At 50.3% G+C, this 22,766-nt stretch overlaps 1 protein-coding gene across 2 annotated transcripts; it reads left to right on the top strand.

The window, feature by feature from the left end:
- Positions 1–13,803: 13,803 nt before the first annotated feature.
- On the top strand, positions 13,804–20,880 carry LOC309802489 (cytochrome P450 1A1). Of its 2 annotated transcripts, XM_082618079.1 has the most exons (7): positions 13,804–13,890; positions 16,942–17,806; positions 18,361–18,487; positions 18,576–18,665; positions 18,759–18,882; positions 19,028–19,114; positions 19,278–20,880. In XM_082618079.1, the coding sequence occupies exons 2-7, from the start codon at positions 16,970–16,972 to the stop codon at positions 19,585–19,587; spliced, it is 1,575 nt and encodes a 524-aa protein (XP_082474205.1). In that variant the 5' UTR covers positions 13,804–13,890; positions 16,942–16,969; the 3' UTR covers positions 19,588–20,880. The 2 variants fall into 2 exon arrangements, with proteins under 2 accessions (XP_082474205.1, XP_082474206.1); XM_082618080.1 differs by lacking the exon at positions 19,028–19,114.
- The last annotated feature ends 1,886 nt before the right edge of the window (positions 20,881–22,766 follow it).

Raw genomic sequence — 22,766 nt, 5'->3', positions numbered from 1 at the left:
GAAGTATCATGATTTCTGCAACTTATTTTTAAATGATTCTGTTTAAAAAAATGTACGTCTATCTGCGTATCTCTATAGAGAGGAGAGAGAGAGTAGATATGACAGACGTCAGCTATATAAGAACCTACGTGAAGGTACGTGGGTGTCCATTGTGTGAAAGGGAGCTTTGAAGTGGAGGGCTGGCTGTTGTTTGGTAAGGAGTCCCATGATGCTTCTCTCCTCCCTCATCTCACAAAGCCAAGTGAAGGAGCTCCAGGAGACCCAAACCTTAAGAGTGGGATATCTTCAAGAAGGGAACTCCTCAGCTGTGAGTCCAGATGGGTTGGACCATGGTGAGGGAGACTGTGGCATTCGTGTATTTATCACAAACTTTACAACGCCCCATGCTTATGGGCCGACGTTGTTATAAGAGCTTTATATCTATCAACAAAAAACATTCTCAGTAATCCTATGGGATGGAAATTAATACTATTCTCATATTACAATATGAGGGGTAACGGAGGCACAAAAAGTTATGTAATTTGTTGTAGGTCACATAGCAATGTGTTAGAGTTGGGCTCAAACCTTCAGAAGATTGTGCTCCAGACCACTATGTGCACCTGCTTGACACGTGTCCCTGGATCTGGGGGAAATGTGTGGACATATGGAGGCAGAGCAGAGTAGCCTGTCATGGCAGGGGCAGCAGAGGGCAGCCTGCACAGCCCAATGGGTGCCTTACTAGGATGTGAGTCTCCGAAGGGCCAATGGACATGCTGAAGGGAACTGGACTTGAACCGCATGGATAAGACCTGGCTACAGAGGAGTGGGAAACCCTGCAATGACAGGTTATAGGGGGTACCCTGCAGGAACTAGCTGAGGGGTGGGCAAGAGGTCAGCCAGAGTCCAGCAGCTATGTTAGGAACTGTGTGATGTGGAGGGCACATTGGGGCTCAAAGGTACTCGATGAAAAGCTGGCAGTGGAACGTCTGCTACATACAAGGGCATTCGGAGCTAAGAGAGAAGATAAACAGCACCAGCCAAATAAAGAGATTGGTTCCTGGAACTTCCCTGGTGGCACAGTGGTTAAGAATCCAAGCATTTGGGTTTTAGCACTGAGTCTGAGACATCCAAACAAAGGGCTTGGGGCCAGGAGGAAAGTGTTTGCCCACAATTCAGATAATGAGAGGGAGAGACAGAGACAGAGAGAGGGAAAGTGGGAGTTAAACTGTAAAAGAAGAGGTACAAAAACACCTTGATGAACTTGAGAAACTGGAGCAATAGTTGGGGTGTTGCTGGGGATTCCCAGAAAAAAACAACAACCAACCATCAAAGAAAGAAACAATGGAGAGAGTCTGGAAACAGCGGTCGTGGCCTGGATCCTTTACCCCAATGATGGTGGCAGTCCACAGTGAGACCTTGCCCCCAGTCAACAGAAAATTAAAGCAGATAAAGCTATCTTTGGGACTTCCCTGGTGGTACAGTGGTTAAGAATCCACCTGCCAATGCAGGGGACATGGGTTCGAGCCCTGGTCCAAGAAGATCCCACATGCCGTGGAGCAACTAAGCCTGTGCACCACAACTACTGAGCCTGCGCTCTACAGCCCGCGAGCCACAGCTACTGAAGCCCACATGCCACAACTACTGAAGCCCGCGTGTCTAGAGGCCGTGCTCTGCAACAAGAGAAGCCACCTCAATGAGAAGCCCGCACACCACAATGAAAAGTAGCCCCTGCTCGACGCAACTAGAGAAAGCCCGCGCGCATCAATGAAGACTCAACACAGCCAAAAATAAATAAATAAAATTCTAAAATACTTAAAAAAAAAAACCAAACAAAAAACAAAAGGCAGGGCTGGGGAATCTGAAAAAGCCACAGGGCCTGTTTGAAGACTGTGGCTGAGAGGAAAGGAAAGATGTTTTCTCTCTGTACCTTCATTGGGTTCAGCTCACTCTATAAAAAAGGTCAAGGTTTGAAGTTAGAGTAGGTTTTGTAGAAAACTGACTATTTCTCTCTGTCTCTCTCTCCTCCTGTCTTTTCCTTTCTCTCTCCCTCTCTCTCTAATTATCTAAAGTCATACTTTATTCAGATTTTCTTAGTTTTTGCCTAATGTCCTTTTGTCCTTTCTTGTTCCAGGATCCCATCAAGGAGGACACCACGTTACATTGAGTCACCATATCCCTTTAGGCTCCCCTTGGTTGAGACATTTCTCAGACTCTTTCTTCAGGAGAACTGGTCAGGTATTTTGTAGAATGTCCCACTACTGTGATTTGCCTGATGTTTTTCTCATGGTAAGACTGGGGTTATGGGTTATTGGTAGGAAAACCATAGGAGTAAAGTGCCATTTTTCATCATATCATATCAAGGGTACATACTATCAACTTGACAGGAAGGTTGATGTTGGTGTTGGTCAGCTGGCTGCAGTAGTGTTTTTCAGGTTTCTCCATGGGAACATTACTCCTTTCCCCTTTCTGTACTGTACTCTTTGGAAGGGAGTCATGTGCACAGCCCACACCAACAAGTGGAGAGTTCTGCTCCCCTCCCTGAGGACAGTCTCTGGGTAAATTATTTGGACTTCTGCATAAGAGATGATTTATCTTTTTATTTTAAATATTTTCTTAAAACTTTTTATTAAATTACAAGATGCATACAAAAAAGTGCAGATAATCTGTACAGCTCAATGAATTTTTTACAGACTTAACAAGTCTTGTAACCAGTCCTCAGATCAAAAGACAGAATGTTACCAGCACCCTAGAAACCCCTCGTGCTCTCTCCCTAAGGATAACAATGACCCTAACTTCTAACAGCATAAATTAGTTTTGTTAGTTTTTGGTTTTCATGTAAATTAAATCATGCTGTGTACTTTTTTTGGCATGGAACTTTAAAAATTTAATAGATTTCATTTTTATAGCAGTTTTAGGTTTACAGAAAAATGGAATGAAAGTACAGAGAGCTCCCATATGCCTCCTCCCCCAATCAATTTCCCCTGTTATTAACATCTTGCATTAGCGTGATACATTTGTTACAATTGGTGAATGAATATTAATACAATATTATCAACTAAAGTCCATGGTTTACATTAAGATGAACTCTTTGTGTTATGCAGTTCTATGAATTTTCTTTCACTTTAAAAAATTGTGGTAAAATATAAAACATAAAATCTACTGTTTCACACATTTTTTTTTTTTTTCTGCAGTACACGGGCCTCTCACTGTTGTGGCCTCTCCCATTGCGGAGCACAGGTTCCAGACACGCAGGCTCAGCAGCCACGGCTCAACGGGCCCAGCTGCTCCACGGCATGTGGGATCTTCCGGGATGGGGGCACGAACCCGTGTCCCCTGCATCAGCAGGCAGACTCTCAACCACTGTGCCACCAGGGAAGCCCCTGTTTCAAACATTTTTAAAGTGTATGATTCAGTGGGCAGCGTGTACTCTTTTGTATCTGGTTTCTGTCACTTATTCTTTTTTAGGAGATTTGTCCACAGTGCTGGGTATAGTTGTAGCTCATCCCCATTGCTGTATGGTGTTCCGTTAAAATACAAATACACAGCAATGTATTATCCATTCAACTGTTGATTGACATTTGGGTTGCTTTCTGTATTGGGCTGTGATGAGCCCTGCTGCTGTGAACATTCTTGCACATGTTTCTGTATGCATTTCTGCTGTGTATAGACCTATGAGTGGAAATGCTAGGTCATAGGCTAGGCATAGCTCAGTGTTAATAAATCCTAGCATTGAACAATTTTCCAAAGTAGTTGAACCAGTTTTACTTCCGCTGGCTGTGACTGAGGGTTCAATTTGCTTCTCATGCTCACCACCATTGGATTGTTTTTAATCTTCTGATTTCAACCATCCTGGAGTGTCTGTTGACTACTTCCCTTTTTTTTTTGCAGTACGCGGGCCTCTCACTGCTGTGGCCTCTCCCGTTGTGGAGCACAGGCTCCAGACGCGCAGGCTCAGCGGCCATGGTTCATGGGCCCAGCCGCTCCGCAGCATGTGGAATCTTCCTGGACCGGGGCACGAACCCGTGTCCCCTGCATCGGCAGGCGGGCTCTCAACCACTGCGCCACCAAGGAAGCCCGACTACTTCCCTTTTTAAAACCCCTCAATGTTCCCCATAGATTTCAAGATAAAAACTGAACTCCTTTGCTTGGCATGCAAAGGCTTCAGCGGCAGCTCTTGCTTAACCTCTCTGGCCTTGTTTGCCACCACGTCCCACTTGCCCCCGCCTCCATTGTCTTTCTCCATTTATTGATCCCTTTACTGGAAACCTGCACCCCATCCTGTGTTCCCTGGCCAACTCCTGCTCATCATTTTATATGCTGCTCAGCTGTCACCATGCTGGCTGGGTCTGAGCCCCTCCTCTGAGATCCCACAGGCCCCAAAGTGCCCTCCTCGACAGCCCCCATCATGCTGTTTCTCCCATGGACTGTGAGATCCTTGAAGGTCAAGGCAACCTCTGCTTTTCTTCAGATCTCTAGTCTCTAGCATGGGGACTGACACACAGCGTGTATTTAGAAAAAGATTTGTTGAATCAATTAGTGTTCACAAGTGAGAGTGCTATCCTGTGTTAAGAGTTTCATGAAGACTGCTGTCAGCATTTCCCTGCATTGGTTTTATAGAAATTACAAGTAATAATCCTTACAGTTGAAATTTATTGAGTACCCACTATGCCCCAAGATCTGTGCTGTATGTTTAACATTGGCTGTCTCTTTGAGCTTCATAGCAGCACTATGAAATTGGTACTGTTATTGGCCTCATTTTACAGTTGATGAAATGAAAGCCTAAAGATGTTAAGTAATTTTCCCCAGAGCCGGAATATGGGGGAAAAGCAGTTCAGTGGGCACGGGGCAGGGGAGAGGGCAAATCAGGAAGCTATCATGAGAGAAGGCACATTCAGAGTTGACTATCCAGAGGGGAGCCCAGGGAGAGGCAGGGTGTGGCTAAGGTTAGGGTGAGGGTCACTCAACAAGTTTATTCAGTGCACATTCACCAGCCTGGCCAGTGGTCAGAACACAGTAAATGGCAGCCTTTTCCCTGCTTCCTGTGGAGCAAGTCCTCCTCTGTGCCCCTCATCATTCCATTCTCGCCTCTGTTGTGGATCTAGCCACAAAGAGCTGTAGTTTGGGGCTGGATCATCATCTAAACCAAACCCTAAATCAGACTGTGGGCCCCTCTAAGACAGAAGCTGAGTCCCATTCATCTCTGTGCCCAGACCTGGCAGAGAGGAAGGATCATGGTGGACACAGGTGCTGTGGGAAGCACAGGCAAATAATTAAAGCTGGGGCGGGTGTGTGTCTCACAGTCTATTATATAAGGACCGGGAGATTCAGTCCTGGACATCCAATCACCCGCTACTGCATGTGTCCACCCAGAGGGCCTGCCTCCTCAACATGTCCAAATGGATGATGTCACCTCCCTGCCCAAACACCTTCCTACTGGGTCATCACCCTAGCTAGAAACCTGGGAATCGGCAAAGACTCCTTCTCTTATTCACCTCCCACCAAACTCTCACGATTCTACCACCTAAATACCTCTTGAGTCTGCCCACTTTCTCCAACACTGTGGTGCTGCCCAGAGAAGACTCTCAGCGCCGCTTCCCACCTGGACTTTTGCAGGAAACTCCTATCTGGTATCACTGTCTCTAGGGCAGTGTTGCCCAGTAGAACTTTCTGTGATGATGGAAATATTCTAAGTCTGTGCTATCCAATAAGGTAGCCACCAGTCACACGTGGCTAGCGAGCATTTGAAATGGCTGGTACAACAGAAATACTGATTTTTTTTTTTTTTTGCGGTATGCGGGCCTCTCACTGCTGTGGCCTCTCCCATGGCGGAGCACAGGCTCCAGAGGCGCAGGCTCAGCGGCCATGGCTCACGGGCCTAGCCGCTCTGCGGCATGTGGGATCCTCCCGGACTGGGGCATGAACCCGTGTCCCCTGCATCGGCAGGCGGACTCTCAACCACTGCACCACCAGGGAAGCCCTAGAAATACTGAATTTTAAATTCTATTTAATTTTAAATGTAATTAGCTGCGTGTGGCTAGTGGCTACTGTATTGGATGGCACAGTTCTAGGCTCCCTCCATCCCATCCCTCCAATCTGGGCTCCACAGTGCCACCCAAGTGAACTTCCTGAAATTGCAAATCTGAGCAATCCATATCCCTTTGTAAAACCCCTTAGTACTAATATCTTAAGACATTCAAAAACCAAACCATACTCCTTAGCTCAGCATGTGAGCCAGTTCCTACTCACTTCTCTCACCTTGTTTCCCACGACTCCCTCCCTCTCATACATCCACCAGTCAGAAGGAACTCTTAGAATTCTTCTAGTTTTCTGCCTCTGTGCATTCAAACATGTTGTTCCCTCTGCCTGGAACACGCTAACCTCCTCTCAACCACCTCTTCCCCATCCAACAAACACTCTCATGGAAATGCATCGCTTCCAGGTTAGAGATGCTTACTTATATTGCAGTACTATGATGCATATGTGACAAAGCATTCTCATCTCTCCATTAAAGCAAAGCCTCCAAAACTTTGCTCCAGGTCCACCTCCTCTGGGGTGTGTACTGACCCCCTACTCTGGTTTAGATCCTCCTCCTTTGGGCATAGCTCTCCCGTGGCACAAACACCACAGTGGCATATTGCTTTGGTTTCCTTTGCCCTCTCTAGACCATGAACAACTTGAAGCAAACTATGTTCTTATTTACTCAGTTTTTAGTGCAGTACCTGTCACATAGTGGATGTTCAGCCATATTCTTTGAGCATAAATTATGTTGCCAGCCACTGTTCTCAGAGGAAACTTAGAGCAGTGAATAACACAGACCTTGCCTTTGTGGAGGAGACTGACAACAAGCAAGCAAACAGATGAATGAGATCATTGCAGACCCAGGTTGTGCTGAAAATCCTCTTTGTCCTCCACATCCACTCCCCCCCTTCTCCACCCTGCTCTATGCAGCGAGAGGCTGACCTCAGCAGACTGTGTCAGTGGGCTCCCCACCCTCTGGCGACTTGTTGGGTTCAGTCAATGGGAGGCATGGGCATGAGATGGGAGGGTGGGAGGAGAGTGAGTCTGGGGTATTTTTTCTCCAGACCCTCCCTGCAAAGTCACCATGCTAGGCCACAGCTCCTGCCAGGCAGCGCTCTTCTCCTCACAGTTCTCTCTCTCTGGGCTCCAGAAACAGATCCTTCCTCTTGCCCCTTCAGGCTCAAGATAGGAAGGGCTCCTCTCTGTTACTAGTCATATGGTACCACACTATCCTGTGTTAGTTTCTCTATAACCTGTCAACACCTTTGTAAATAGTCCCCTTATTAAACTCTTCTCAATGATCCAGTTTTGAATGGATTCTGTTCTTGCAAGGACCGTGAATAATAAACTGGTTCTTTGCAAATTTCTGCTCCACCATCCTTGGAATATCAGCCTTTCCCCAAGGTCACAAGATGGCTGCTACAGTTCCGGCCAACACATCCAGACATGACAAGGGCCAGAGGGACAAGAGCACATCTCTTGTTATACATCCCTTTTTAAAATAGTTAATTAATTAATTAATTAATTGGCTGTGTTGGGTCTTCGTTGTTGTGTGTGGGCTTTCTCTAGTTGTGGTGAGCAGGGGCTACTCTTCGTTATGTTGCATGGGCTTCTCATTGCGGTGGCTTCTCTTATTGCAGAGCACGGGCTTTAGGTGCACGGGCTTCAGTAGCTGTGGTGTGTGGGCTCAGTAGTTGTGGCACGCAGGCTTAGTTGCTCCACGGCATGTGGGATCTTCCTGGACCAGGGCTCGAACCCGTGTCCCCTGCATTGGCAGGTGGATTCTTAACAACTGCACTACCAGGGAAGTCCCAGATCAGAGTATTAGGCTCTCTCCCTGTAGGGTCTTTGCATGCTAGCAGCAACTCTCTACTGACGGCCAGAGCTCCTCTCTATAGCCTCTCCACAGCCACCTCCTCTGGGTTCTGTTCAGCTCTTTCCCCTCATCACTTCTGGCCTTGCTGCTGCTAGCCCTGGACCGCTGCATTGTCCCTATTGATTTCCCTAAACATTGAACCTTTGTGAATGGTCCCTTTATTAAATTCTCCTCAATGACTTAGTTTGAGGGGGCTCTCTGTTTCCTGCAGGGACTGACCCTGACAGATACAGGGAGGGACTTGCCTGGTGTGTCTTAGGAACCTCAGGCTACTCTTGTGCCTGGAGAGGACTGAGCCGGGGAAGCAGGAGTAACAGGTGAGGAGGTCAGAGGGATAAAGGGAGCCACATCTGGAAGGGACCTGCAGGCCATTGTAAGGACTGTTTCCTCTGAGATTCTTCAAAAACTTCCTCTGAAAACTTCAACTTGGGGAAAGGATGGGGTCACTTCCTCAGCTAGGAGCTGGGAGTGCATATGGGGCACCTTCCTTCCCAGGGCATCCCAGCCAGCAGGGTGTGAACTCTGCTCCCAGAGCAGTGAGATGGCACAGACTCATCTGATGATCTCTGCCTCGAGTGTGGATTCTCTCCAGGCACTTCCCAGCCAACAACTCCTCACCTCCACCATGGGGTCTTCTGGAGATACAACTAGCCGCTCGCAGTGGTGCTGATGGAGACATTGTTGGCACAGAGACAAACCAGTGGGAAGTTATTAGGAGTAACTTCTTAGGATTCTGTCCAACCTGCCCAGGCCTTTTTTAGATCTGTCTCAAGTTCCGAGGTTTAATCACTCAGAGAACACTGTTGGGTAAGCCTCTCTGGCCTGCAGGTTTGGGTTATAATTCTTCCAGTTGCAAACCCCCAAACCCACTCCTACTAGAAGAGAAAGATGAGGAGGAGGAGAAGGAGGAGAAAGAAGAAGAGAAAGAGGAAACCGTAAAGAAGAAGGAAAAAGGGGGAAAGGAGGAGATGGTGGAGGTGGTGATGTTATTGACTCACATAACAGAGATGTTTTATGGTGAACTTCATTGGCTTCAGGAATAACTGGATCTAGGTGCTCAATGTCATCAATTCTTTCCCTCCCTCCCCTCATCTCCCAGTTCTTCTTTCTTCTAATGGGCTTCTTAAAAAATGGCCACTGGTAGGTCCAGAATTTTCTAACCAGCTTAGCCACCACTGGCAGAAAGAACATTTCTTTCCAACAATTTCATTAAAACCCCACAGGGCTCTCAGTGGCTTGGTCTGAGTCATGTGTCAGCCTGGTAGCCTGGGGTAGGGTTAGTTCCACCAAGCCTATTGGCTAAGAGTAAGGGTGGGGTGGTCCCCAAAGGACAATTGAAGTGGTATTTCAAGAAGAAGAGAGGATGGATCCTGGGCACACGAAACCACTCACATGTCGACTATCACTGGTGTGACCATATAATTTATTGTCCAAGCCAGGACTCTTTTGAGAAGGAACGAGGGCACTTTTAATAGACAAGACAACAGGCTTAGTCCAAGACTATCCTGGGAAAGTATTGTCACCCTATCTATAGCAGCCAAGAGCCAGAGAGCCAGGGGTTGCCCTATCTGAGCCTTGGATCCTGCAAACCGAATCTCTCTGGCTCTCTGGGCACAGGTAGGAGAGGAGAAGGTGCTCAGGGCTCAGATCTCAGGTGGGGTGGAGGGTGGCTTGGTGGGGTGAGGACACTTTGGAAGACAAGTCCCAGTTCTCCACATCCACTCAAACTCCACTCTTCTCAAACTGCCTCACCTCCACCTCCCACTTGTTCAAGTTATGCCCCCTCCGATGCCAGGTGTGCCCTCCCTGTACTCCTCATATGCCGGGACCCTTCTCTAGTCCTCTGCTCTCCCCCAGGGACCTCAGCCTTCTCACAGCTCCTGTAGCATTTCCAGATTTAGCATAGGCTCTGTTCAGCGTGCTTCCTGCTTCCACTGTGGGGTAGGGGTTTTATTCTGGGTCTTGTTGTCTCCTCATCCCCTTGCCACGTAGCCCTCAGCAGTGCTGACTGAAGACTCTAAGCTGGGTCACTCTGCTGGGCCCAAACCCTCAGCTGTCTCTCTGCCTCCAGCCCAGAGCCCTCTCCTTTCTGCACTGCCCACCCCTTCCCCTGTGTTCCTGGTATCGATCGCTAGGGAATCCTAGCCAAAGGGCTTCTCACGCAAAGGTATACAAACTTTGACCCAGGATTGGCTGTTCAGCTCCAGGTCAAGGTCCTCTAACCTCCTGCCTGTTTCCCTCTTTCTCTGCCCCATGCTCCTGAGGGCCCCCTCCTATCTTGTGAGCTGTTCCCCAAGACAGGGCTTGGTGATGAGAAGTGCAGGGCCTCCCATAACCCCAGTGCCCCAGACTCTTGTCCAGGAAGATGGGGAGATGGGGGGCCCTGACCTAGAGGCTGAGCCTGTCTACCTTTGCCCCCCCTGGGGCTTTGCTGGTAGTCTGGGACAATAAATCATGGTGGGAAGAGCCCTGGCCTGGAAGAAAGGGGCTAGGGTTCTGGGCTCTGTTTTGATCTGTCATTTGTCCTTGGGCCTTCTTCTTTTTGACATCGGTCTCTCCAGCTGAGAAGTGGGAGAGGAATTGGCTTAATTAGCTAATGAATTTCTTTGGGATTAAGAGCCTCTTGGAGAATGTGAGAAAAGCAGTGTATCTTCTATCGAGAGAAGTGGTTTTCTGTGTCTTGGTCAGGAACCCCAGCAGATGGTCTTCCAGCCATGATGAGCAGGCTGCCATGATTCTCTAGAGCTAGGGCATTGGTGGGGACTCTGAGTGCCAAGGGAGAGATTGGGCTGCAGAGCAGAGTGATGGATTTGAGAGTACCTTGCTTCCCACTTCCTTGCCATGGCTTCTACACAAGTTTTTTCCATTCTCTGTGGCTCTAGCCCCAGCTGGGATTAAAGGACAGACCTCTCTTGGGTACCATGGAGTTTCTCAGGCTGAGCCAGAGATGCAAAGGTGAAATGAATGGAAGGATGCTGGACAGAATGGAAGCTCAGCAATACCTCCCTTGCCTCCTGCTTGTTCTGTTACCTAAATTCCACCATTATATCATCAGTACTTTGGGCTCAACACCCTGGTCATGTGCCCCATTCGTAATACAGCTGGGTTTAACTCCTTTACCAAGTCCTTTATCTTGCAAGGACTTGGCTTATTAGATCAATTTCCCACAGGCTGGTTTTCTGTGTTAGAGCATGGGGGATGGAGTGACAGGTTGGGCTGGGGTACTAGCAAGAGTCAAATGTCCTGAGAATTACCATGGAATAGTGCTGGAAACAGACCAGGAGAAATCTAACTTGCTGTGGAAAGGATCCAGGAAGTCTTCTCAGAGGAAGTGATGTTTTAGCTGAGACTTTAAGTAGGGGAGATTAGAAGTAGAGGTGGGCATTCCTGGTAGGTTCTGCTAAAGATTCTGGTTTCTATTCAGATGGAAGCTACTGAAGGGGCAAGGTGGTGTTGGAATGAGATTATGCATTTTTGAAAAGACCACTTTGGATGCCACAGGGTGGAGAAGGAATTGGAGAGAGTGAAAGGCAGATGGTACCCAGGCTTCGAGGCTGTACTCTAGGGAGCAATGAAGGGGGCCTGGATGAGGTTGTGGCAGTGGGGTTGGACAGATACCAAAGTGGAGAAATATGTCCTTTACCCCTTCAGTCTGTTCTCAGCACAGTAGCCAGTGATCTTCCTTGACTCAGAGCCCACAAAGTCTCTAACTCACACAAAGGAAGTCCCATGTTTCTCAGCGAGATGCTCCTTGCACCTGGGGCAGGGCTTCCCGCCCCCCCCACCCCCGCCCCAGCAGCCCACCCGCTGGGGGTACTAAATTCCAGGAGAACTTCCCAGTCACAAGACACTGCATATTTCCAGTGCCCCTGGTACTGCTCCCTCTCCCAAGGACAGCTGTGCAGGGCTTTTGAACTTGCTGTTCCTTCTGCCGGGTGCACTCTTCTTCCAGATATCCGCCTTGATTCTTGATTTCACCCTCCTGCCTGGGCTGGGTGTCATTTTCTCAGTGAGGCCTTCCCCAACCAGCCTTTTTTGAATTGCAGTCTGACCCCACATGATTCCTACCCCTTCTCTGTCTTATTTTTCTCTATAGCACTTTTCACCCTCTGAGACTCTCTGCGTTTTCTGTCTCCACCTCCCACCCTCCTTGCCTCACAATGTAAGCTACAGGAAAGCAGGAGGTTGTCAGTTTTGTTCACCTCTATATCAATCGCCAGCGTCCAGAGCTGTGTCTGGCACATAGTAGGCATTTGGTAAATATTTATTTGTGCAGTGCACGAGGTGGCATCCAACTGCAGTGGGAGGTGATGGGGCAGGATGAGGCTCCGTTTTCTGGTCTGGGCCAGTGGATGGCAGTGCTATTTGTAGGGTTGGGGAGCGCGGCGGCGAGGGCGGGTGATGTGGTTAGCTGGGGACACGTTGAGCTAAACATGCAAATACGCCTGGACACCCTACATCGGGAAGCCTCGGCAGGGTCGAGGACAGTGTCGGAGGCAGCCGGCCAGGCGACCCGGGCTGTGCTGGGGCTGCATGTCCCGCCACAGGCGTGGACCAAAAATAAGGACACACTCAGGAGCCCGCTTGCTTGCAAAAGCCCAGCTCTGCACGCAAACCTAGGCCCTTTGCACTGCCCCCCCCCCCGCCCCATCCAATCACGCACCTACGAGGGTTCTGCGGCTCCTCTCCCTCCACCTCTACCCCAACGCTCCACTAGAGACTGGCCCTTTAAGAGCCCCGCTCCCGACTCCTCCCCCCACCCCTCCCCCCACCCCCACCCTCACCCCTCCGCCTGCGCTCGCGTGACTGTGCCGGGGGACCGAGCCGGGCCCGGGAGTTGGGCGGCTGGGTGGCTGCGCGGGCCTCCGGGTCCTTCTCACGCAACTTCTGGGCACCGCGCCCCTAGCCAGGTGGGGCCGGGATGGACCGCGTGACCTCTGCCCCCTGGAGGGATGTGCCAGACACATGCACGCTAGCCTGGGGAGGCATGTGCGCCGGGCGCCCCCCTCTTTATTCCCTGGGCCCCCTCTCTTGCTCGCCCAAGGGCCTCCCTCTAACCCTTTTCTCGGCCACCAGGAGATCCACTCGCCGCCCGAGTTCCCTGCCATGCCAAAGCGCTAGCAACCCTGGGAACCTCGAGGGCCCGTGGGTCCTGGCTGGAAGTACCCTTGGTTTGCAGCATTCCAAAGTGGCCCCGGCGCCTCAACGTGTCCCCGCTAGTGCGCGCTCGGCGATACTGCACTTTCCCCATCTCTTCCCGCCCCTCCGTCAGGGAACGCTGACTTCTGCTAGTCTTCCGGGCTCTGGGGTGGGGGGGCCGAGGGCTCTGGGGGAAGGGGCCAGCCCATCGGCGCCTCTGGCCTTCCCGCCCCGGTGACCTCGGGGCTGGGGTCGTCGTGCTTCTCACGCGAGCCTGGACTCAATAACCCGGGTTAGGAGGTCATCACCCGGCAGCTCCGCCCCTCCCTGCCTGCCTGGCCCCCATCTGCTAGTAGTGAGGAGGAAGCAATTGCACGCCCAAAGTTCAGTGGGTGCAAAAATGAGGGAGAGGGGTCCCCGTGCCCGGGGATAGAGCACCCCCATACCCTCTTTCGGGCTATCATGGGACTACTCCCCCAAAACCTTCTCAGCTGGGCTCTGCCCTATCCATGGGGTACCTCGGAACTGGGGGTCCCAGGTGTCCCTAACTCTCACCCCTTTAAGTGCTGGCACTTGGTTGAGGCATCCCATAGTGGGTTCTTACCTAACCCCTGCGTCCTGTCTCCCCACTCCTCTCTCCATCCTAAAGCAACCATTCGCCAGCCGCACCCCCCCCCCCCCGCACCCGCCCCCCCTCGCCCCATCCCAGCGCTCCAGGAGGCGTGGCCACACGCGAAAGCCGCCTATAAAGGTGGCAGTGCCTTCCCGCTCACCCTGAAGGTGACAGTTCCTTGGAGCCTTCCCTGATCTTCTTTGGGGGTCCCTGGCTCCAGAGATCACTCTTCCCAGCTCAGCTCTGCACCCCCCCACAGACGCAGGTGAGTGCTGGGGGCTTCTGGGTTGTCCCTTCCCTCCCCCCAAAGGAAAATTTTGATACATCAAGGTCTTCCTGGTCTAGCACCTCAAAAAAAAGAGACTAAGAGTGTCCCTAGTGAGGAGGCAGTCCAGCTCCCTCACTAAGTGGGGAAACTGAAGGCTGAGGAAGGGCAGGACTTGCCCAAGGTCCCATGACTAGTACCAGAACTCTAGACACAGGTGCTCCCCTCTCAGGACTCCAGGACCCAGGCTCCAGCTCCATCTCCCACTGACTCCATGAATGCCTTGGGGCTTCCCCATGAGGGTCACCTGGGAGGCTGGAATAAGGACACAGGTGAGCCAGTGCAGCCCTCCTTCAGGCTGTGTGAGGGGGGCTTCTCCTGGGTGGTCAGGGTGGATGGAGGGGGCAGGTTGGGTTCTTACTAGCTGTACCCTGACTTATCTAAAAGCTACCCCTGGCTGGAGCCACCCTCCCAAGGCATAGCTTGTCAGTGCTGAGGTGTGCTGGCCCGACATGGGAGGCTGATCTGAGTGGGAGTCCTGGGCACTGCCGAGGGGCCTACCCTGTTCCATTGACTGTCTTCTCTGTCCTCTGCTGGGGGCAGTCAATGTGAGAGACCGCCCCCTGCAGAAAGTTTGACCCTGAAAACTCAACTTCTCTTGGCCTCCTACCATCTTTTTTTTTTTTTTTCAAAATTAACAGCCACAATAGTTTATTTACCACTGAACTCTTTTTTTTTTTTTTTTTTTTTTTTGTGGTACATGGGTCTTTCACTGTCGTGGCCTCTCCCGTTGCGGGGCACAGGCTCCGGACGCACAGGCTCAGCGGCCATGGCTCACGGGCCCAGCCGCTCCGCGGCATGTGGGATCTTCCCGGACCGGGGCACAAACCCGTGTCCCCTGCATCGGCAGGCGGACTCGCAACCACTGCTCCACCAGGGAAGCCCTACCATTGAACTCTTTATAAGATATTTACAAGACGACCAATTTTACACATCAGAAATGGTATAAAAGTATGAATTACAACACAGGCAACAATATGAAATGGGCATAAAACAAAGCTGAAGTGGACAGACAAGCAGTTTCTCTTTTTAATTTATTAACACTAGCTTAAACTTTGTTAAGGAAAGAAACAAAGAACTGTGTTTTAGGAAAATTGCCGGGCCTTCAGTTGAAGATTGAATTTCACAGTGTTATATCCCACGTAGGGAAAAAATACGACTAATTTTCCCCCCACAGTTTAACACACTGTAATTTTGCTCTTGGAACTTTGCTAATCTACTCTCCAACCTCCTTCTCAACAAAACTTCAACATATCCAAATCAAAGGAGAATTGATCTAGAAGATTGGCCTCCTACCATCTTACCAAGGCTAGAGGTCTTTGGGGCACCCAGTGTGCAGAAGGGAAAACCATGGCACACCAAGGCATAGCAGTGTCCCCAGTTCACTCAAGGAATTGGGACTAAAGTGTGCTTTGGGATTCAGCTCCTCCAGGAAGCCTCCCTAGACAGATGGCTATAGTAGTTGAGGTAGGAACCATACAACCTCCTTATCTTGGCTGGCTCTTCTGTGGGGAAACCTCACTAGTCAGACTGTGAGTTTCCCCAGGTCAGATCTGGGTTTTCTCTTCTCTGAGATCAGCTGGGCACCCTGAATCAGAGATCATGTCGCACTCCCTCTCTCAGGTGATGTGACTGGAGCCGAGATGGGTAAAATGAACCGACTAATCCAAGGCCGCATCATAGAGCCTGGAACACTGGGTGCCCTGACCACCAGTCCAGGGCACCAGTAAGATGTCCCAGTCAGAGCCCCATGCCTCGAAGAGAGTAGTCCATGAATTTGCACACCCTTTCTAGACCGAACCTAGAGAGAAAGTATTGTCTCAGCCTCTGTTAAACTCAGCTCCATTCCTAGTTTCCCAGATTCCAGTCTGGAGTCTTCTTGCAGCCTTTGCCTGGTGGGAGCCTTCCATTTATTCACAGCTCTCTAGTGACTGGCAAATGGGGGAGGCCCAGACTATTCATTCATTGAGAATTGAGCCCAATGAAAACCCTGGCCTGGAATTCTGTGACCGGGAGCCTCAATCTAGCTGGCCTCCAGCTGCTTTTAAACCGTGTGTCAGTTGAACTCAGAGAGCTGGGGATGAGGGCAGAGTGGCTTAGACAGTAAGGGGGCAGTCTTCCGTCCCCGCCCCACCCTGTCCCAGAGTCTGGCAGGATTCCCTAGACCCTGGGTTTGAGCAATAGAGAACTGAAGGTTCTGGGAAAATCCCTTTTCATGGATTGATCTGACCACTCTTCCAAGGGAGGTATCTATGACAGGAGCTGGAAACTTCCCAGGGAACTTTCCCTAAGAGGTCTGAGTCCTGGCTCTGTCTGAGTGCTGGGTGGCTTTAGCCAAGTCAGTGCCTCCTCTGGAAGTGAGTTTCCCCAAATGTGAAACAAGGCTGAAGGAGTGGATGATCCGTTGCTCTCTGATAGCGTTTTCCCTAGTTGGGTGGGTAGTACTCAAGGGGAATTGGGTGATACACATCGATTATGTGTTTATTTAATATATGTTAGGGAAAAAAACCCCAGTACTTTCACACAGATATTATGGTTTGGAATGATGCTAAGTGGGTGGATTTAAAGTTGATTTTAGAAAAATATGAAGTAAATAATAGTATAGGTGCTCTATGGAAATCACAGGCTGATGTTTAGATTGGTGCAGCAGTTAAGAGAAAGTGTTCTGGAATTAGGCAAATTTTCATTGGGATTTGGATCCTATACTTCCTGGCTGTGTGACCTTGGGCAAGTTACATACCTTCTCTGAGCCTCACTGCAGCCTACCACATAGGCTGTGGCCAGGACTGAATGAAGAATAACTAAAATTCTTGGCATATAGTGGCAGCTCAACAAACAGCTTCTCCTACCTCCTCTTCCCCTTCGTGTCCAGTGAACAGTTCTGGATAAGAGTTTCCTTTTCTTTGACCAGTGTGCTGACACTTTAGGACACTGGCTCCTCCCAGCTCCCAAACTGATGTCTTGATCTTTCCCTCCTATCCCACCTCTCAGCGGCCACCTTGGAATCTCTACACTGATCATGTTCTCTGTGTTTGGACTCTCCATCCCCATCTCGGCCACAGAGCTTCTCCTGGCCTCTGCCACCTTCTGCCTGGTATTCTGGGTGGTCAGGGCCTGGCAGCCTCAGGTCCCTAAAGGCCTGAAGAGTCCACCAGGGCCCTGGAGCTGGCCCCTGATCGGGCATGTGCTGACCTTGGGGAAGACCCCACACTTGGCCCTGTCGCGGCTGAGCCAGCGCTATGGAGACGTGCTGCAGATCCGCATTGGCTGCACACCCGTGCTGGTGCTCAGCGGCCTGGACACCATCCGGCAGGCCCTGGTGCGGCAGGGTGATGACTTCAAGGGCCGGCCTGACCTCTACAGCTTCACCTTAGTCGCTGATGGCCAGAGTATGACCTTCAACGCAGACTCTGGACCAGTGTGGGCTGCCCGGCGACGCCTGGCCCAGAATGCTCTCAACTCCTTCTCCGTTGCCTCAGACCCGGCTTCCTCGTCCTCCTGTTACCTGGAAGAGCACGTGAGCAAGGAGGCCAAGTACCTCATCGACAAGTTCCAGGAGCTGATGGCAGGACCTGGGCGCTTTGACCCCTATAGGTATGTAGTGGTGTCAGTGGCCAATGTCATCTGTGCCATGTGCTTTGGCCGACGCTATGACCATGACAACCAAGAGCTGCTTAGCATAGTCAGCCTGAGTAATGAGTTCGGGGAGGTGGCTGCCTCTGGGCACCCAGCCGACTTCATCCCTATCCTCCGTTACCTGCCCAACACTGCCCTGGATGCCTTCAAGGACTTGAATCAGAGGTTCTACATTTTCATGCAGAAGATGCTCACGGAACACTATAAAACGTTTGAGAAGGTACAGGCTGGGGAGGGGCAGATGAGTGGTAGGGAGTGGGTAGGGTCAGGGGTCAGGAGGTCAGAGATAACTGGAGCAGCATAGGGTTTGGCAGGCTCTCGCGGGCCTTCACCCTGGGATTTTGAAGCCAGTAGTGGAGGGGAGTCCATCCTTGGCAGGGAGATAGAACTTTTTCTTGACCAGCCCTTCTATCTTTCCATCAGACAGCAATATTTACTGAATAGCCAGTCCATGCAGGACCCTAGGCCAGTTATTGTGGGGACCAGAAAGAGTTAAAGAGTTGGTCTTCTGGCCTCATGGGAGAGAAAAGGGTAAAAAGCATGTCCAGATGATAATGGTACTGGACTCTGTGTCAGGTGTCCCTCAGAGTTGGGGCTGCAAGTATCCTGAGTCAGGAGACAGCCTTGGAGAGGCAAGAGAAGCTGCAGTGGTAGCCTCGGACGTGGGGCAGTCACCTCCTGAAGGAAGATGCTAGGGATGGGAAGGGACCAGGCCTGGATGAGAGGCAAGTCTGGGTTTGGGATCTTGCTCACCCGTGGGCCTTCCCTACCCAGGGCCGCATTCGGGACATCACAGACAGCCTGATTGAGCACTGTCAGGACAAGAGACTGGATGAGAATGCCAATATCCAGGTGTCAGATGAGAAGATCGTTAATGTCGTCATGGACCTCTTTGGAGCTGGTATGAGCTACCCCATTGTGCCCTTCCTCTTCCCAGATGTCCGGACCCACCAACCACCTAACTTTGCCCTCTATTCTCCCCTGGCCAGGGTTTGACACAGTCACAACTGCCATCTCCTGGAGCCTCATGTACCTGGTGACAAGCCCCAGCGTGCAGAAAAAGATTCAGGAGGAACTGGGTAGGTGGTGGCTTCCTTCAGTGTGCTCAAGACAGGAGGTCCAACCAAGGTCTGAGTGGCCCCTTCATCTGTCTGGTCCTTTGTGTTCTGCAGACACAGCGATTGGCAGTGCACGGCAGCCCCGGCTCTCTGACAGACCCCAGCTGCCCTATTTGGAGGCGTTCATTCTGGAGACCTTCCGACATTCCTCTTTCATCCCCTTCACCATCCCCCACAGGTGAGGCTCCACGGGTCCATTGCTGTCTGATGTTGGACCTTACTCCAGTTCATGTACCTGATCAGGGTGGTGGGAGGGACATGGTATGGGAGGCAGGGGGATCTCCTTGTGGCCCTGAGTCTAACTGAGCTTCCCCCCTCCCCAGTACCACAAGAGACACAAGTCTGAATGGCTTTTACATCCCCAAGGGGCGTTGTGTCTTTGTAAACCAGTGGCAGATCAACCATGACCAGTAAGTTGAGAGGGGGCAGGGGAAGCTTCACTCTCTCCTGAGCGTCAGACTCTCCTGTCCCTGGGCTACTTGCCTAAACCCTATTCTTTTGAGCTGGGGCTCAACCCACCTGATGGTTCTGAGCCCCCAGGCTACTACTTCAGCTGCCTCTCTTCAATTACAGGAAGCTGTGGGATGATCCATCTGCCTTCTGGCCAGAACGGTTTCTCACCGCTGATGGCACCATCAACAAAGCACTCAGTGAGAAGGTGATTCTTTTCGGTTTGGGCAAGCGGAAGTGCATCGGTGAGACCATTGCCCGCTGGGAGGTCTTTCTCTTCCTGGCCATCCTCCTGCAGCAGGTGGAATTCCGTGTGACCCCGGGTGTGAAGGTGGACATGACCCCCATATACGGGCTGACCATGAAGCATGCCCACTGTGAGCACTTCCAGGTGCACATGCGCTCTCATGGGACGGAGAACCCTGCAGCCTAGACTCTGTACTGGCCTGTCTGGGCAGCCAGGCCAGGGGGCTGACCCAGGGAGTCTAAACTTTGGCCTAAACGCACAGATATTGTCTGGCTGATTTTTTGCTGTCTGAGCTGTGGGCAAACCTGAGAGATTATACCTGCCCCCTACCCTGGACTTGTCCTTCTGCGCACTGACCACAGACAGTGGACACAGCAGGGGTCACACAGGAGCTGATGGAGCCCTTCCGAAGTTGTGCTTAAGCTAGGAGGCCTGGAAGGGATAGGGGGTCCTCAGGCCTCTGGAAACCTCTAAAGAGCTCTTTGGAAGCCCCTGGGCTCACCAGCTGGCTGACTCTCTGTTCAGGCTGACTGGCTTGAGAAACATTTAGAGCAGGCAACACCAGGGCCTGTCCAATCTCTTTGACAATTGGGAGCTGTCAAGAGTGAAGGGGAGGGATTTCCCTGGTGGTGCAGTGGTTAAGAATCCGCCTGCCAATGCAGGGGACATGGGTTCGATACCTGGTCCAGGAAGATCCCACATGCCACAGAGCAACTAACCCTGTGCACCACAACTACTGAGCCTGCACTCTAGAGCCCATGAGCCACAACTACTGAGCCCACATGCTGCAACTACTGAAGCCCCCATGCCTAGAGCCTGTGCTCCGCAACAAGAGAAGCCACCGCAGTGAGAAGCCCGCGCACCGCAACGAAGAGTAGCCCTCACTCGCCATAACTAAAGAAAGCCTGTGCGCAGCAACGAAGACCCAATGTAGTCAAAAATAAATAAATAAGTTTATTAGGGAAAAAAAAAGAGTGAAAGGGAGAGGCAGTCCAGGATACTGACACAGGGGTGGTCTCCCCACTTATACAAGGCTGAGCGATCTGACCACTAGGGTCTGGGACACTGTGCCTGGGAGATCACCTTCCTCTCTGCAGGCAGGAACAGGTCTGCCTCCTGGCCTTGCAAAGTCCCTGTTCCTGTCCAGGATGGGCTGGGGACTTGTGTCTAAGGGGAGCAGAGAACAGAGGGAGTGCCCAAATCCAGGCACCAGGACCAGGTCAGGAGGGAAGGGGTAGTAATTCAATCACCTTCTACTGGGTCTCCTTTCCCTATGCCCTGTGTTAAAACGTCTTTCAAAAATGTTTGTATGCAAGGGTCTTTTTATTTTAGACTGTATTGTACTTGTATGTTTGCATTTACCATATATGAGAGCTTAAGAACAGTTTATTGAGTGCTATGGAGAAAATTCTAACACAAGTATCCAGAAATGTGTGGGAAGCATCTACCTGAGCTAAATAAAGATATTATCCAAAAGTCGTATAGGTGGAGAGTTTTAAAGTCTTGAGTGAAGCCATCACTCATCTATGTGCCCACTCTGAGCCCAATCTCATGTTGGGTTTTACTGTGGGAGGACGAAGGGGAGGAGGAGGCGGTGGAGAGGTGAAGCTGCTGCTCTCAGGCAGCTCACGGTCTGGCTGGGACACAAGGCTCTATCACTTCACTGCCTTCCTCCTTCTCTAACTGATCACACATTGATGAAGAACATTCTCTGGACCAGGCACGGGGGGAGATAAAGTGAATAAAACACGGTTCCTTCAAGAGCTTCCCAAGCTAGTTGGGGGAACTAACTCATTAAAACATCACCCAATTCATTGTGATCAGGTCTCTACCAGAAAGATACATACAGGAGGGTGAAGCCCAGAGCCAGAGGGGGCTGGGGGGGGAAGTGGGTGCTGGGAAACGTTACTAGGTCTTGGGGATATCTGCGTGGGGCCCTCCTTGGAGGATGGGAGGCGGACTCACTTGGATCTCACAGCGTTAGATGCTCAGGTCCAACAGGTGGACTCTGGTCATGGTGTGGGGGAGGGGAAAGGTTCTCAGCTCAGAAGTCATGGTCTACTCCTCACTAGCCATGCCCGGTTCAGGTCCTGCACCCCTATTAGAACCCAGAACTGGTCACAGGTGGAGAACAAAATGTTTGATTATCAGGTCCCATAGGCTGACTGTTGCCCAGATTTCAACATTGAGATCATCCCTCTCCATCTGGGATGGCAGAGTAGTGGTGCCAAGTTGGGGCAGAGGCTGGACCCACATAGTCAGGAGCTATTCTGGCTAAGGGACTGAGGAGAGATGCACTGTGACCACAGCCCACCTTTCCTCCTGAAGCATTGTGCAGTGGCCAGGAATTGCCATTCATGCTTTCTGGCAGGAGTGGATAGCTCCCACTCACCAAGAGTTTCAGGCTACTGCAAGGAAGGAGCTGAAGTCAGCTGGAGCAACCCTGTTTATATAGGAAGATGAGGAATTTGACATCCAATCATTCCTGTACTGACTTAAAAAATAACTTGTATTATATGCCATAACATAGATGAGCCTTGAAAACATCATGCTAAGTGAAAGAAGCCAGACACAAAATGCTACATGCTTCCATTTATATGAAATGTCTAGAACATGCAAATCCGGAGAGACAGAAAGTAGATTAGTGGATGACAGAAGATATGGGCAGGGAGAATGGAAGGTGCAGGGCTTCTTTTAGGGGTGGTGGAAATATTCTGGAATAAGATCGTGGTGATAGTTATATAAATTTGTGAATATACTAAAACCAGCTGAATTATGCAGTTTAAAATAGTTAAAACAGTAAAAAACAAAAAAAGTATGCCAATCTTTACTCTAAAAAAAAAAGGGAGGAATGGGGACAGCATATGCAAAAGAATTTATGGAACTGTTCTCACTAATCATATTGGTAATGGTAATATTAGTATTTTTATTTGGAGAATGTAGAGTAATGTGGGTTAAAACAAAGAGCAACTAATAATGAGAATATTCTAGTTCATCATCCCCTCTGTCCTTGAGAAACAGGATCTTTGGCATGGAAAAAAGGAGGTACACATGTAACATATAAAAGTTTGAGTTAAAAAATATGTTGTGTGTGTATATATATATATGATATGTATTGTATATTATTATATTATATATAATATATATTATGTATATATTTTTCTAAGTGTTAGAAACAATGACCAACTCATAGCAATGAGCATTCCTAATGCCTAGATTACCATCCAGGGCTTGTGGAGAAATGCTGGTTACAGAACTGGGGCAGAAAATGTAAAAGAAGAGCCTGGAACAGTTGCTCATACAAGATAGCAAAGAAGCCACAAACACCACCAGGAGTGGATCAAGCCATTCAGGAGCCCAACTGA

This window comes from Mesoplodon mirus (genome assembly GCF_964341445.2).
Source record: "Mesoplodon mirus genome assembly, chromosome: 4".
Lineage (NCBI taxonomy): Eukaryota > Metazoa > Chordata > Mammalia > Artiodactyla > Ziphiidae > Mesoplodon > Mesoplodon mirus.
The sequence above is the reverse complement of the archived record's forward strand: the minus strand, read 5'-3'. Positions and strand labels throughout refer to the sequence as shown.

Coding starts and splice junctions, on each gene's coding strand:
- LOC309802489 (XM_082618079.1), top strand. CDS start 16,970: ATGTTCTCTGTGTTTGGACTCTCCATCCCCATCTCGGCCACAGAGCTT. Junction 18,666..18,758: donor AAAGATTCAGGAGGAACTGG/GTAGGTGGTGGC, acceptor TGTGTTCTGCAG/ACACAGCGATTGGCAGTGCA. Junction 18,883..19,027: donor CCCTTCACCATCCCCCACAG/GTGAGGCTCCAC, acceptor CCCCCTCCCCAG/TACCACAAGAGACACAAGTC.